The 15982-nt window shown below is 43.5% G+C and overlaps 1 protein-coding gene across 1 annotated transcript in view; it reads right to left on the bottom strand.

The window, feature by feature from the left end:
- The window catches only part of ush2a (Usher syndrome 2A (autosomal recessive, mild)), a 242629-nt gene that overhangs the window by 97076 nt on the left and 129571 nt on the right, over nt 1-15982 (bottom strand). The window contains exons 50-54 of the mRNA XM_071921972.2: nt 8184-8878; nt 7328-7497; nt 6688-6854; nt 6444-6532; nt 670-998 (exon numbers count right to left, since the gene is read on the bottom strand). Of these exons, the coding sequence (XP_071778073.2) occupies nt 670-998; nt 6444-6532; nt 6688-6854; nt 7328-7497; nt 8184-8878 (1450 nt within the window). The remainder of the gene's footprint in view (nt 1-669; nt 999-6443; nt 6533-6687; nt 6855-7327; nt 7498-8183; nt 8879-15982) is intronic.

The following is a 15982-nucleotide window of genomic DNA, read 5'->3' on the forward strand; positions in this document are numbered from 1 at the left end:
GACAGATAATACACTGATTAAAACATACACAACACTTAGCTCATTACCAAGGCACTCATGTTAGCAGCTTGTTAGCGTGTTCCTATCTGCTCGTTTGCTTAAGTTTTTCAGCAGCGATAGAACAGCTCCAGAATGAGTCTCTTGACGACAACGCAGATTTAAGTCTTGGCTGCCTGGTTTCTTTCTAGCTTTGGGATACAGCTCATGAATAAATACACAGGATGATTCAGACTGCAAAGTTACGCTGGTTACACAGATTGAGATGCGCACATTTGAGTTGTCCGTATTCAGACTTAGACTATTCAATGTACGCACTGAGGATTTTGGGTGTACCTTTGCTTGTGCACAGATTTATTCAAAATCTTTGTCTTTCCCTATGATGGGAAATCAGTCATGGACTTTTCTCCTTTTCATGTCTTTCTGCTGATGCATTGCCTTTAAATACAGTGTAATTTAAATTCAGTTTTGGATGGACGATGGCAAGCAAAGAATGAATATGCAACTTGACCTTGGGACATGAACTGGATAAAAGTAATAATATATAGGCTAATTTGCAAAATCTGTGCCGTGTGCATTCCTTTTACCTGTCCCATTGCTTTGTGTATATCAGGTCAAAATCATGCTATTGCTGGACACAATGCAAGAGTTCCTGTGTAGCGTCCATGTTACCTGATGTTGGGTCCACTGGGCTTGCTTGGCGGTTGCCAGGATACGGCCAGGAAGGACTCACTGACAGCCACCACTGCCAGTGGTGCCAGGCCTTGTGGAATTGTGGGTAACGTGGTCACTGGAGTGGGCAGGCTTTCAGTGCATCCTCCAACATGTCCACCGCCCTTGGAGCATGCCAGTACAGTGACACTGTAGTTGGTGTATGGAACGAGGCCCGTTACCGTGACGTTGAGTTCGGAAACATTGTCATGGGACACACGCGGATCAGGGAGCCGGATCTCATAGCCAGGGATTTCCCCATTGGGAATAAGCGGAGGGGACCATGCGACCTGAAACATAAGAGTGCAAGGTTTAAGTTTCGGCCTCTGTTATTGAAAGTGTTAATAAATGAGTTGGAGTGGTGATGTCACAGCAGGTCACTCTAAAGAGAAAACTAAAGGCCCAGTTCTCTTCTTCTTCTCTTAGCTAACTGCCCCATCATTATCCCAGAGGAGCCATATCATTGGTTGGCCAGACATTCTGAATGCTCTGGGCACACTGAGGACGGCAGAAAGCTTTTAGATGGATGAACTCCAGGAAGTCATGAGATAGTGTGTGTGAGTGTGTGTACAGATTTTGCAGTGAGTGCACATGTAAATAGAGTGAGTGAGTGTGTGTATTTGTGTGTTGTTCTGCATGGACATGTGCTAACATATAGCTGGTATACATGCGCGTGCATACGTTGACACCTGGGTATGTGGATGTCATTCTTTTGTGTGTTCATGCTAACACATGTACTTAACTGTGTGTGTGTGTGTGTGTGTGTGTGTGTGTGTGTGTGTGTGTGTGTGTGTGTGTGATTCTAACTGCTCTAGTCAGGACAGACAACCTGACTTTGACTTGAGCAGAAGATTCCTTTCATCACATTTAAAACAGGGTTCAGTTCAACAGGCGCACAGACACACATACACACACACACACACACACGCGTGCGCGCACACACGCACAACCACCATGCTAAAATAATGAAAGCGGCTGGTAATGGAATTGCTGCATGCAAAAACAAAAGCTTGCTGTCGTCTAGCACTGCATCTGATTTGGAAACCGTTCAGTCTGTCAGCATTTCAGAGTGGGGGATGAAGGAAAGTGGCACACACAAATCTGAATACACACACACACACACACACACACATCCACCCACCCACACACACGTATATGTATATGTGTGAATATATAGACATCTAAACACAAAAATGTGAATACACACAACCAGACAAAAATGTGAATACATGCATATACATACAAATGTGCATGCATGCACACTCACAGCTACATGCACACACAGCACGCACACATATGCATGAGTGCTTGCGCACACACACTTATGGGTATAAAATGACACTGTCATGTACAGTAGCTGATCAGATCAGAGCTCGTTGTGAGTTATGAGTTTATGTGATTAAGTAGTCAATGTTGATGAGAGCGTTAAGGATGAATGCCAAGAATAATTACTTCTCGTGCCACCTTGATAATCATTTAACAAGGGCCACTGTGAGGTGATGCAGGGACATTGGACACACGCACACTCTCAGCCACCCGCACACACCCAGCCACACATGGGCAGGGTCATGTTGCGTTAGGTAGCTCATTTGCCAAAGTGCGTGTTGGGTGTGCTTTGTGGAGGAAGTCATTTACAGATTGAATAGCCTGATGTAATCTGGAGATGGTGAAGACAGCAGAGACCCTGGGCTGACACAGAGCACTGAGGCTAAGGCCAGTGTGTGTATGTGTGGATATGAGTGAGAGAGAGACAGAGAGGATAAAGGTGAGAGTGAGAGAGAATGTGTGTTTAATATAAAGAGAAAGTGTGTGTGTCTGTGCATGTGTGTGTGTGTGTGTGTGTGTTTGTGTGAGAGAGTGTGTGTGTTCATTTTAAGGAGAAAGACAGACAAGAGGCAGAGAGCAAATACAGAGTGGCGTGACAGGGTGAGGAAAAGGTCATAGAAAAAATGGGAGGGAGGAAGGGAGAGAGAAATGTGGAGAAACAGCATTTTTTGGCTGTTTCTCCACAAACAGGCATTATTTATTAAGAGTGGTAGAAGTGCACATCAATCAAAATAGACTTGATTGGAGTTCTTAACCAAAAACACTGAACTTAGAGGGAAAAAGTAGCACATCCAAAAATAAAAGTAGAATGGCAGAGTACTCACTTTTCTCTTGAATTTATTGATAAACACACAATAATGCTGACGCGTTTCGGCCTTCAGCCTTCATCGGAGTTAGGCCATACTAGTTTTATTTTTGGATGTGCTCCAGGTAATTGTTCTTTTGCCCAAGGCCTATCTGTCCACTAAATTTCATGGAAATCCATTCATAAGTTTTTGAGATATCCTGCTGACAGACAAACAAACTAAAGGACCGTTCACACACAGAAACGCTAGGCGCATAAAAAATGCTAGTAGCATGGAGGGAGAGATGAGTTGCCAGAAAAAGTAGGCGGATACGTGTCTTTGGTTCACAGGCAACTTAATGCATATTATCCTGCACAGGTTCTCTTTTCTGTTTGGTATCCATGCAATTTTTCAAAGTTAAAGGTTTATTTTACATAAAGAATACTGTCTGACACTAGATTAGTAGCTTACCAATTCCATTTGTGTTAGCTAGCAAAGAAGATTGGTAGCTCACCAAAGTTCTGCAAACTGTGTTACTAAAGGTAATTATAGCTACTAACCAGGGATACTGAATTGTTGGGCAATGATTTTCCAAATGGGTGCCTTTTTGCTGATGTTGTGGTAATCCTGACATGACAAATTATAAAGCTCTTTGTGCTCAAATGCCAACAATATGAGCTGGTCCATCTTTGCTCTGCTAAAGACAAATCCTACCCCTGTCATTCAATGGTCACCCGTTGTGGTGTGACAGGTGAAAAGTTGAGCTATTTTCAACTTTTACCACCCTTTGCTCTGCTACCAAAAACCGCCAGTTGCGTCGCACCGCTCTGTCAGGGCGCCCAGCACGAGCAGGCGCATCCTTTTATTGAAATGAATGGACTTCAAAGCGTTTCTCCCTAGCGGAGCTTCTCTGTGTGAACAGCTCCTAACAGAGGCGAAAACTGGGACTTATCCTTGGTGGAGGTAATAAATGTGACAATGACAAACTAATCACTGCTAGCTGTGAATCAGACACTAACATGGCAGCAGGGTGCCACTGACACAGACACCATAGAACTTTAGATAAATCAAAACACACAGATTAACAAATAGACATGCAGATAAAGAAACACACAAATGGGCCACAGTGGTTTATACAATACTGCTGACTCCTGCGTAATTTGCTACTGTCAGATAAAAATATTGTATCTTAACAAAAATATTCCGACACTGAATTTTTGAATGCTATGGGTTTTAAGGTCATGCAATTACTGGAAACCATTATTCACCAGTCTTACTAGTCTAACTTTTTTCATCTCCTTAGCAGTATCACCTCAAATTAATGAGTCAACAAGAGTCTGATAAAAACAAAAACAACATCAAGACAAGTCAAGACAAATAGGAGCCCAGGGCTTGGGCAGATGAATAATTCACACCCGTTTTATGTAAATGTCGTCTTTGTTTGAAGTCTCAAGCATTCCTGTCTTTCTCCCTCTCTGTGTCTGTGTTCCTGGCACTGGCTCAGGACAGAGACGTGTGTGTATGTGTGTGCGTCTGCGTGGTGTAAGAGTTTTAAGGGGATGAAAACACATTGCCTATGTGTGTGTGTGTGTGTGTAGAAATGTGCACTCACTCAAGTATTCATACTGACAATGTGTGCACACAGCGGCACGTTGAGAGGGTATGTTGGACTGCACTAAGCTCCAAAGCCTGTTAGGTTGTTTTAGATCCCCCAGTAGTGTGTTTGTATGGCAGCCAAACCAAACCTCTGCGAGCTCGCTCCCAGTCTCTGGAGAACCTTCTATTTACACTGTACAAGCTTATAGACTCCAATCATAAAAAGGCTGTGTTGTTTTGAACAAAGTTCTGCTGTAGTTAGCAACAGTGTTGGGAATGCGTTACGTTTTAGTACTCAGATTACTTTTTTGTGGTAACAAGTAACATTGTACTTTTTCAATGTATGTAATCAGTTATTAGTTACTTTGTCAAACCTTCGCAAAGAAGTTCTGCTATAGTCAGCAGTAATTTATTTGGCAGTGTGTTTTTCAGGAAGCAAGTGACTAAACTAAACTAAACTAAACTAAACTAAACTAAACTAAAGGGTGTGAGGCAAAACATCATCCAGTCCACACTCACCCTGGAAAAACACACCACTACCATCTGGGACACATTACAGGACAATGAAGACACAAACCACCTAATAATACACATGACACTACATCTACTTGGCTTACACATTGCATTTACAGGAAATCACTAAGTAGTTGTGTTTTTCAGGAGAATAACATTTTTTAGAACACTTGAATGTATTGAAAATGATTAAGGGAATTAAGAAAGGGAGGAAGGAGGGCAGAAGACAAGAGTGAGTGAATGAGTGAGTGATTTAAAGAGCGAGTTAGTGGGTGGGTGGAAGAGCAAGAGAGTGAGTGAGAGAAAGCCCAATGCACTGCAGAAAAGAGCAAATGCAAAAGAAGACAAATGAATTGAAAGGAAAAAAGGGAGGGAAGGAAGGACAGAGGGAGGGAGGTTAAGTGAGAGTGAGTGGCTGAGTGAGGGAGAAGAAGCAATATGCAATGCAAAAGAGAACAGAGGCAGAGGAAATAATAGAGAGAGAATGAAGGGAGAGACTCAAAATCCTCTCTGCGCTGTCAAGGTCAACTGGTAACCAGGAAGCGGCCTGTCTGTCTGTCCAATTAGCAACAACCAGGAAGTAACACTTTCCCTCTCGGACCTCTGACCCCTAAAGCTGTGTTGCTGCAGGGATGACAGGGGCGTGTCTGAAATGATGACGGGCATTAGCATTTTTCTGCAGTTAGCATTAGCGTAGGGGTGTGAGTGCATGTGTGTGTGTATGTGATATTGCAGAGCGGGTAAAAAAGTGTGTGTGTATGGGTGTGTGTGTGTGTGTGTGTGTGCACGCGTGATATTGTTCCTGTGCCTGTGAGCATGTGTGCTGGTTTCATTGAGAGGCCTTGAAGTGGGATTAGCCAATGTTGGAACTAAACTCTGGCCCCTCCTTCAAAATGGCCGACAGGAAGGAAGCCGCCTCAGACAGGGTCACAGCCCCCCCCCGTTTCCTGAAGGGGACCTTGAGTTGAGTGTGTTTCTTTCTCATTAAATCCAAAGAGGGGGAGAGAGAGAGGAATCAGTATGACATTGCTTTGTCTTTTCTACTCTTTCAAACCCAGAGTGACAGGAGAGATTATCATTGTAGTTCTCTGGTTACCAGCGGCTGTGATTCAATGTGATCTACTGTATTTGTGTTAACGTTAACATGTTAATGCAATGTATTTATATAATTAGAACTGCAGTAGAACCTTGCTTTCTGAACCCGCTGGGAATGTAAACTGTAAAATGTGAAACAGTTATTTGCAATGTAGCTCGGATTTCTGGGCCCATTTTGTTGTTTGGTGGTGTATTTTTCTCATTCTCCCGGGTAACAGATAATCAGAAGCCGATTATTTGTGTGCTTCAGCCAAATCAGGGAAAATGCAGATCTGATAGCAAAAAACAGTTGCACATTCAATGGTGATCAATAGAATATTCTTCCTTGATACATTGTGCTCTGGACCCATGCAGCACTATGGGTTGGCTACCTCCTCTTGATTCAACCTGAGAAAACTGATCAAAACCCAGACCTCTTACCTGGAGTGACTGTGGGCCCAGGACAGTCACCCTCGGTGGACTGAGACCGGCAGGCCGAGAAGGTCTGGTGGTGATATTAACCCAGGGTCCTGCAAATAAGCATGGAAAAATTGTTAGCCTACAAAAAAGTCACAATATTACAACATTTAATATATTGAATAATACTTCAGTCCCTATAATATAATATATAATAATAATCAGTTCCCTGGATTGATTGAATTTAAGTTGATTATTCCAGTCGTACCTGTAGCGCTGCCGGCCTGGGTGTGGGCTGCCAGCCGGTATTGGTAGCTGGTCCAAGGACTCAGGGCCGAGGAAGAGTCCAGGAAGGAGAGAGGAGGAGCGGCAGGAGGGAGACTGCCCACTGTGGACACTGGATTGGTACCGGCCACCCTACGCTCCACCAGCCACCTGTGCATGATGAGAGATGGGAAGTGGAAAAGTTGTTATTGTAAGTATAAGAACCACGATTGTCACAGGGGTAAGGGTGCTCTATTCTATTCTTTTCTATTCTATTCCATTCTATTCTTGCACTGCACTTCATCACTGCATTTTCTGTTGATGAAGTTTCTGTGGGTACCAGACTTTTCTTTGTAGTTCAGCCATGGTGGCTATCGCTGCTCATGCTAACTACAGTGTTCTTTTTATTCCAAAAAACGCTGTTGCTACTACCAGAAACATAGAACGCATTACTTCCGTGTGCTAGAGGATTTTTCCCGGGTGAACAGTAAATATAAAAGCTTTCATGAACTGGTTATAGGTTGAATCACTGTTGTGTTATATCAATTGCAGAGAGTAGCAAAGAGTAGCAAAACAGACATTTATATACATATGAAAATGTCACAGATTATTTCTTAAGTTTATATTATTTTATCAGCTCTCACCCTTCCAGTGGTCCATTGCTCCTCTCTGGTGCGCCCCAGGACAGGAGGACAGAGGTGGGAGTGTCAGAGTATAGGTGAGGTGCAGGGACCCCTTCGGGAGCAGCTGGGGGGGTACGAAAGAGCTGGGACGTCCCAGAAAGCGAACAGCCCACACTGGTGCATGCTTCCACCTAGATGATGAAAAACAGTGTTGAACACAGTCTGATATTTGTTATTACTCTTGTTGTTACAAGGCTCAACTAAAGTGATACGACTATTATGATGGAAATTGTACGAAAAAAATAAAGGGATGTTGTGAAATTTTGAAAATGTAGTCTCGATTTTTTCTTGCTGTCACATTGTGGGGAAAATGTTGGGACTTTGATGATTAAGTTACTGGGAAAACATCTAGTTATTGTGTTTGTATTCCTCATTGGAACCAAAGTGTATCGCAATAAGGAATGTTCTCCCCTTCTCCTCTTCTCTTTTGTGAAAATGTAACTTTTACCCTAAACTTGTAACATTTTAGTGTCATCCTTGAAGCACTTTTCATGCATAAGTGCATTAAAATGGTCATATAATAGTCTACACAGTGAATAGTGGATAGGTGGATAAATGTCTGATGACCCTTTCCTTGATGCCAAGTTTTCATACTCCATTCGTACTCCATCAAGTTTTCTACTTTGAAAGCGCTCTATAATTATATTTTACCATATTGTATCATACCATCATTTAATTTGATTTATTTAGCAAATTTTGTTTTGGTTTATATCACACCTTATCTATCTTCTTGTACTGTACAGTATTGCATTCTACCATTACATCATATCATTATACTGTATCTTATTGTATTTTATATCATATTAGCATACTGTACCTGCAGGCTGTAGATCTGGTACGGCAGTAGGTTGAGGAAGGTGTAGCTAGTGGTGTTTCCTGGAACAGTGACTGACAGAGGGGAGGAGATGACATCCGAGGGTGCACTGGTGGAACTGGAGATGGGGTTGTCAATGGGGCCTTGGGAGCTGGTTGTGATGGATTGTGGGCTGGATAGTAAAGGGCTGGGGCCTAGGCTTGCACTGGAGATGGTACTGGATTTAGTGGGCTGGAATGAGATGGAGCTGGGGCCTTGGCTTGTATTGCTAGCAGTGTTGGAGCCGGTCTGGTTGCCTTCTGAGTTACCAGGCCTGGAGCTTGAGACGGGGTTAGGGAGGAAGTTGGGGAATGTGCCTTGGATTGTGTTGGAGATGCCATTAGAGCCTGCGTTGACGGTAGACCTGGAGACGTGGCTTGAGCCTGGGGTGGTAAGACTGGATGTTGGCCTGAGGTTAAGACCTGAGTTGAGGCCTGGACCTTGACTAGTACTAGGGCTGGACATGGGGCTGGGGTTGAGGTTAGTGCTGGGGCTGGGGAGAGGGCTGGGGTTAGGAGGTAAGGTGGAGCTAGAGCTGGGGTGAAGATAGAGGGTGTAGTTGGTGATGAGCCCATTTGGTTGGGAAGGAGGAACCCAGGAAACTGTCGCACTATGAGGATGGAGCCCTGATACAGCTGGGGTGTTCACTGGTCCTGGACCTGGGGGAGAGAGAGAGAGAGAGAGAGAGAGAGAGAGAGAGAGAGAGAGAGAGAGAGAGAGAAAGAGAAAGGAAAAAGAAAGAGAGAGGAAAAAGAAAATCATTTTGTGTGTGTGTGTGTGAGAGAGAGAAAGTGTTTGTTAAGGAGATGAGAAAAGAGAGGAAGGGGGGATTTGTTCTAAGGAATTATTTGACAAGCAACGTCAAGAATGACATGAGAAGGACAAAGAGTGATTTGGCCATCCCTATTCAAGGGATTAACACAGGAACTCTCTCTCTCAATTTCTCCCCCTCGACAACACACACACACACACACGCACACACATACAATGTGTTCAAATTAACTCAGTTAGATATTGTGGTGCCAGGGGCAGAGAAAGATTGTATTTATGGATTTATGCAGTACTGTATGTGTGTGTGTGTGTGTGTGTGTGTGTGTGTGTGTGTGTGTGTGTGTGTATTTGAATGTGTTTTTGTGTGTGTTTCAATACAGCTAGGGACTTCAAGAGGTTGAGTGTAGGCTGGACTGGACTGCTGGGAACATTGTAGCCACTTACAACAAATTTTCAGCAGGCTGTTGTCTTGGCATGCATGCACACACGCACAAACACACACGCACAAACACACACACACACACACACACACACACACACACAGATGCATGCATACAAACACACACCCAGAAAGACCCATGATTTTCATAATTACAGACAGGGATGCAAATGTGCTAGGAATATACACATACAGGCCCATAGACACATGCACGTTGGCACACACACACACACACACACACCCACACACACACACACTCATGTACACTCCCAGTAAAGAGTGTACTTGATATACTATTGACTGATCACGAGAAGAAAGAAAGGCCCTTTTCTAGATGTCTCCACAATCCCTGACAATGCGTATGAAGATCTCCCTCCCCTTTGCCATCTAACTGTCATTGAGAAATGCTATATTACAGTTGTAGCCATTGCAAAAGTTCCACTTTTTAGTGCTTGCTTTCTGCACTTCTGCTAGAGGAATTACTTGGAAATTACTTGGGAAAAGTATTGTTATCTTTTCAGCTTCCACAAGGAATGTTTGGGCAATCAGTCATTTGAGAGACGAGAGAAGCTTTGTGCTACAATATGCCAACTTAGTTTTACTGTATATAATGTTGAAATATGTCTGAAGCAGGTGTCACAGGATTATTCCAGGACAGATGCATGGTAGCTACACCCTGTAACATAGGCACTGATTGTTATTTATATGCTTCTGACTGATAACAATGTATTTTCGTACCTCAGGATCGCTGCCCTGTGTGCTTTGTTTTGTGTATTATATCATTTGTGGTGTTTCGGTGATAAATTATTTTCCCTCTGTGGGATCAACAAAGCACTGCTACTACTGCAACTATTAGGCCATCAGACTGACAAGGCTTAACACAAGTGTTGGGAGCGCTGTGATGCACAGCATGCAGCGTTTGAAGTTGAACATGGTCAATTCCAACATCCAATACTACTGGGTTTTCTATTGTAGCGTAGCAACAATTTAGAGATCAAGGAAGGTAACATTCACAGGACCACACTAACTCACAAGAGTGGTGCTGAGAGCAGTTCCAATGCTAAATTCAATTAATCCAAATGATACAGCAGGGCTTTCTTGATCTTTTAGGATAGTAACAATTGCTTGCTTGCTAGACTGCTAAAAGCTACGAAACAGAGAAAACAAACTGCAGCGTTTATTAAACTATGTGTCAGAACCGAAATGGATTGCAAACTTATCTATGGTGACTCTTCACAAGACACGGTAATGATATATTTTCACAGACCTGGAGGCGGGTCCCAGAGAGAGACTTCCATTCCTCATTTGGGTCCTGCACTGTGTATTCACGTTCAGTTCTCACTTCCTGGTAGAGTCTTAAAGTTCCCATGAAATTAACTCCCATTACTTTTACTGCCTTGAAAACAGAGTATCTTTAACGGTGACCTCATGCTGCACTAGTGGGCGTAAATATAGATTTCTAACCAATAAAACAGTCAGATTTTTGAACAATCCCACCCCTCTGCACCCCTCCCACCAAATAAAATTGCCTTTCTCTCCCTGACTCCTATTCCATTGGTTTAGACTTTTGAATGATCCCTCACTGCATTATGTCCCACCCCAACATCAAATGCATCAAATAAAGAAAGTAAAGACACCATTTCATGAATTCCTTTGTCCAGAACTCAAATTGATCCTCACAAGTATAGTATTATGAACATGCAGTAAGACACACACGCACACACACACACACACATGTATGGACGGACATGCATATGCACCTACACAGACCTGGTCAGAGTGATATTTCACCCCATGGTAGCTCATTTGAAGGTAATGTCTCCCCCTCATCATTTACATCCCACTGTACCGCTGTATAATGGTCACACACATGCATGTGCACATACATATTCACACAACACACACACACACACTCGCGTGCCCACACCCACAGTGATGTGGTATAGCAGTAATGGTGCTGTGTGAAGGGCAGGCAGATCAAGGTGACTGAGCGGACTGAGGGAGCGTGCTGCGTCGCTAAGTGCTACCGCTAACCGCTAACGGCTTCCCCAGATGGCACTGTGTGTGTGTGTGTGTGTGTGTGTGTGTGAGAGAGAGGGCGAGAGAGAGAGGGAGAGAGGGAGAGAGTGAGAGAGAAGATGAGTGGTTGAGAGTACGAGTGCATGATTGTGTGTGAGATAAATTGTGTGCGCGTGTGTGTGAGTGTATGCAGGCATGTGTGCACGAGAGAGTGGTTGTGTGAGTCTGTGTATATTGCGGACTAACAACTAACTGATAGGCCTTCCCGCAGACTGCGATACAAACTAACATTCAATGTTTCACAGAGGATTTTTTGTTATAACACACAAAGTGTTTCTTAGTGTAATGTTTATACAAGGACAAGTTCAAATGTTTAGCCTCATACTTATGTGGACTGGATGATGACTATTGATGACTATTGATGACTATTGATGATGACTATTTTTTGTATGCTTCTTCTGTTTAAAATAGTTAATAGTTAGCACCATTAACCCTGGGCTAAAATACTCTAATCTGCATACATTTGATCCACCAAGCAGCTGTTCTTTCAATAAAATGTCAACTTTTGAAATGGATTAGCACTGATTGCCACCCAAGCTGTATTTTGGTGGAAAAAGACAAAGTAATAACAGGTAAACCTTTTCTACAAGTTGAAATTTTACTGAAAATGTGATTGGTGAGTAATATGTCTACTGAACTTAGTGGTGGGTCCCCAACAATTTGGAAAAGTATTCAGATAATGTTCTATGAGGTATGTTTATTAAACAAGGCAACATTAAGAAGTCTTTGGCATGGAGTTTGGCATGCTGTTCTCTCACATACAAAGAAAGAAAGATAACATGGCACACGCACACACGCACGCACGCACACAACAATTATGACCAACAGTACTTCCTTAATGGACATTATGTTATTCAAATAGTTTTTTACTGAGTGTTTTTTACTGTGTTTTACATGCAAAATGGTATGATGGCACAAACAAGTATATATGATACAATGGGAGGGCAGGCACACACACACACACACACACACACTTTCCATCTCACACACAAATAAACAACAGAATAAAACTGGTGATGTAAAGCTTGGTTGGTTTTACAGATCACAAATAGCCCCACCATCAACCCATCCTTTCTGTCTCTCTCTCCATCTGTCTCTCTTTTTCCTCCCTTCCTGTCTCTGACCCTTTCCCTCCCTCTCCCTCTACCCCACCACTGCTCTCTCTCTCTCTCTCTCTCTCTCTTTCTCTCTCTCTCTCCCTCTCTCTCTCCAGTCTCCCTGCTAAATAAACAATGCAGAGAGTTGACCTTTTGGGTTAACAGGTTTTTATGCTAGCTCTACTCAGCACTCACACTGATTCAATTACCAGCAAAGGTCCACCGAACCCCGCGAATAACCAAGGAGCCCGTCTCCCTGTCTGTCTGTGTGCCTGTCTGCGTGCTCGTCTTTCTTTCTCGAAAGCTGGGTGACTGTTTGTCTCTCTACCTGTATCTCTAATTAGACATGCTGCATCCGCCTGTCTGCCTGACTGTTTTCCTTCTGTCTGTCTGATCCAACATAAACCAAGATGTCTGTCTGGTCCAACAACAACAACAACAACAACAACAGACATGCAAAGAGACAGGCAGGCAGACAGGCAGGCAGGAAGACAGATAAACACACAGACAGAAAGCCCTAAACTGTAAATAATTTTACCGCACAACACAACTCAGTCACCTTGATACAGCCCCCCTCAACCACCCAAAATAACCTCCTTTGTTACCCCCCCATCCCTCCCTCATTCCCTCTCTCCTCCCCTCCCCCCATGCCCCCTCTCCCCTCTAAGTGTTGAGTGTTATTTAGGCTTTACTGGCGCGTGTTAAATTCTGCAATTTGAAGGGCTGTTAAGTTTTTCAATTGAAATTTTCATTTAAAATGCAGGTGATGCTTTTTTCCATTTTTTTTTTATTTTACTGACGCTTTACTGCTCTCTGGATAGGAGGGAACGGACGCAGCGCTGAGGGAATGCGTAGCACCCCCCGACCCCCGACTCCCCCACCAACTCCCTTCCTCTGTCTCTCCCTCCCTCGCTTTTTCTATCCCTCTACCTCGCTGTCTCTCTTCCTCACCCTGCTCCTCGCCCCTCTGCCTCCTTCCATCCCTCTTTCTCCCTTTCCCTGCTCCTCTCTGCCTCCCTCTCCCTTCAATCCTGCCTTTTCTCTCTCCCTCCTTCTCTCTCTATCCCCTCTGCCCCCACTCCTCCTTTTCTCCCGTCTTCCCTTTCTGTTCCCCTGCTCCCTTCATCCCTCCCTCCGTACCTCCCTCCCTCCTTCCCTCCCCCTCTCTCCAGTAAACCACAGTAGCAGAAGGCTAAAACAGGAGTGCGGGGCCGCCAAGCCTTAAATCACATTTATAAGGATTTGGTTAGCATAGTAATAACACAATCAACTGACAAGGACTGGGAGAGGGGGAGAGGGAAGGAGTGTGTGTGTGTGTGTGTATGTGTGTGTGTGTGTGTGTGTGCACGCGCGCTTGTGGGGTGCTTGTGGGTGTACACATGTACATGTAGATGCTTGTGCGTCTTTATGTGTATGCAGGTGTAGGCATGGGCCCGTTTGTGTGTGTTTATGTGTGTATATTCGTGTGTATCCATGTGAAGAGAGAAGGAAGGGTATTATTTTTAGCCTAGTGAAGGGTCCTGTGTGTGCACGTGTGTGTGTGTTTGTGTGCGTGCGCATGTGTGTATGTGGATGACTGGGCTTTTGAAGGTGAGTCGAGGCTCCTAGGAGTCATAATGAGGACAAACGCTGAGCTTTACTGTTATCGAGACGCTTACGGCACGGTGTCAAAACGTGACAAGCAATACGGGGAAAATTTACATCGCATGTCATGTCTTCACTTTTTTCCCAAGATTATTTAATGTCGGTGCTGCTTTAGAACACACTGAAGAGGGACAAAGAGGAGCGAGAGAGAAAGAGGACGATGCACGGCAAAGGTCATGAGCTGGATTTGTACCTTTAACATCAAGAGTACATGAGATGTGCCTCAGCTTGTCGACTATGACTGTGACACCTTGGAAAATGTCAAGCATACATAGTTGTCAATATTGTCCTGAAAAGTTGACTATTTGGAGATTGAGTGATTTATTTCATTCCAGGCAACTGTCTCATGTATCCACACACACATTTACAGAATAAGAACAAAATGGTTAATAGTAATAGTAATAACATGGTATGCAAAATAAAATGTGCAATGGTGTTGGTGGATAATTTGATTGGAGATGAGGACTTATACAGGAGGACAGCTACACAGCCTTCATCCATAGTGAAACCATATTCATTTTTTAGAGAGCTGGCTTTTTCCCCACTGGTGACTACATATAAAGAAAAAAAAAAATATCAAAAAGCAACATGTAAATTCATGTGCAGTTAGTGAGCGTGTTAACAGTGTACATAAAATATTCCAGTCCTTGATATGCAAAATAACGATGGGACTATGCTCACATTACTTCAATATTTCTTTCAGTGAGCTAGGGCAAAATCACTAAGTATTAACTGAACAAAATACCAGGGAAATAAGGTAGAATACTGTTTTATTCATGCACTCACTCATTCATTAAATAACATGAATTCTATGTGTTCTGTCATTACCTCTGCCTTCTTTCTTGTCTCTTTTCTCTCTCTCTCTCTCTCTCTCTCTCGCTCTCTCTCTTTCTCGCTCTCTCACACATACACACACACAACCTAAAATCACTGAGCTATGATAATTTTGGAAAGTCAGTCAATTCTCTCTCATACACCTTCACATACACTCACACACACACACACACACACACACTTTCTAAGACCGCTTGGCTAAGATCATTTTTGTCAAAACAGCTTTATTCCTACTCTTTCTAACACACACACACACACACACACACACACACTATCTCTCTCTCTCTCTCTCTCTCTCTCTCTCTCTCTCTCTCTCTCTCTCACACACACACACACACACACACACACACACATACACTCACACACACACATCTTTGTCTCTCTCTCACAAACACACACACTCACACAGACACACTCTCTTAGATCATTTAGCTGGTGTGAACATGGGAGTAGACAGAGGAAAGGGAGCTGTCCAACACGGCTAGAGTTTATGTTCACAGGAGCCGTCTGTCTGTTCTGCAGCGGCAGGAATTCATAGGGACCAAATTACATTAAAAAGATGGATATAAAACTTTAATGGAATGATAAAAAGGAAAAGGAGGGAGCCCGGGTCTCTCTCTTTCTCTGTTCTGTCATTAGCCCTCTCCTTTCTTCTCTCTCTCTATTTTCTTCTATTTCTCAGTCTACCTTTTTTGCTCTCTCCATTTTTCTTTCTTCTCTTTCTGACTCTTTTCTTGTTTCTTTATCTTCTTTTCTCTCTCTTTATTCTTCCCTCTCCATCCCTCTCTCTCTTTCCCTCTCGTAAATACTTAAAGGGCTAGTCTGTCAAACAGAAGAGGTGAAACCCGCTCTGCGCTCAAACGCAGGAAGCGAAAGAGGGAGGGAGGGAGAGAGAGGAA

Source organism: Centroberyx gerrardi, chromosome 1 (assembly GCF_048128805.1).
Source record: "Centroberyx gerrardi isolate f3 chromosome 1, fCenGer3.hap1.cur.20231027, whole genome shotgun sequence".
Classification (NCBI taxonomy): Eukaryota; Metazoa; Chordata; class Actinopteri; order Beryciformes; family Berycidae; genus Centroberyx; species Centroberyx gerrardi.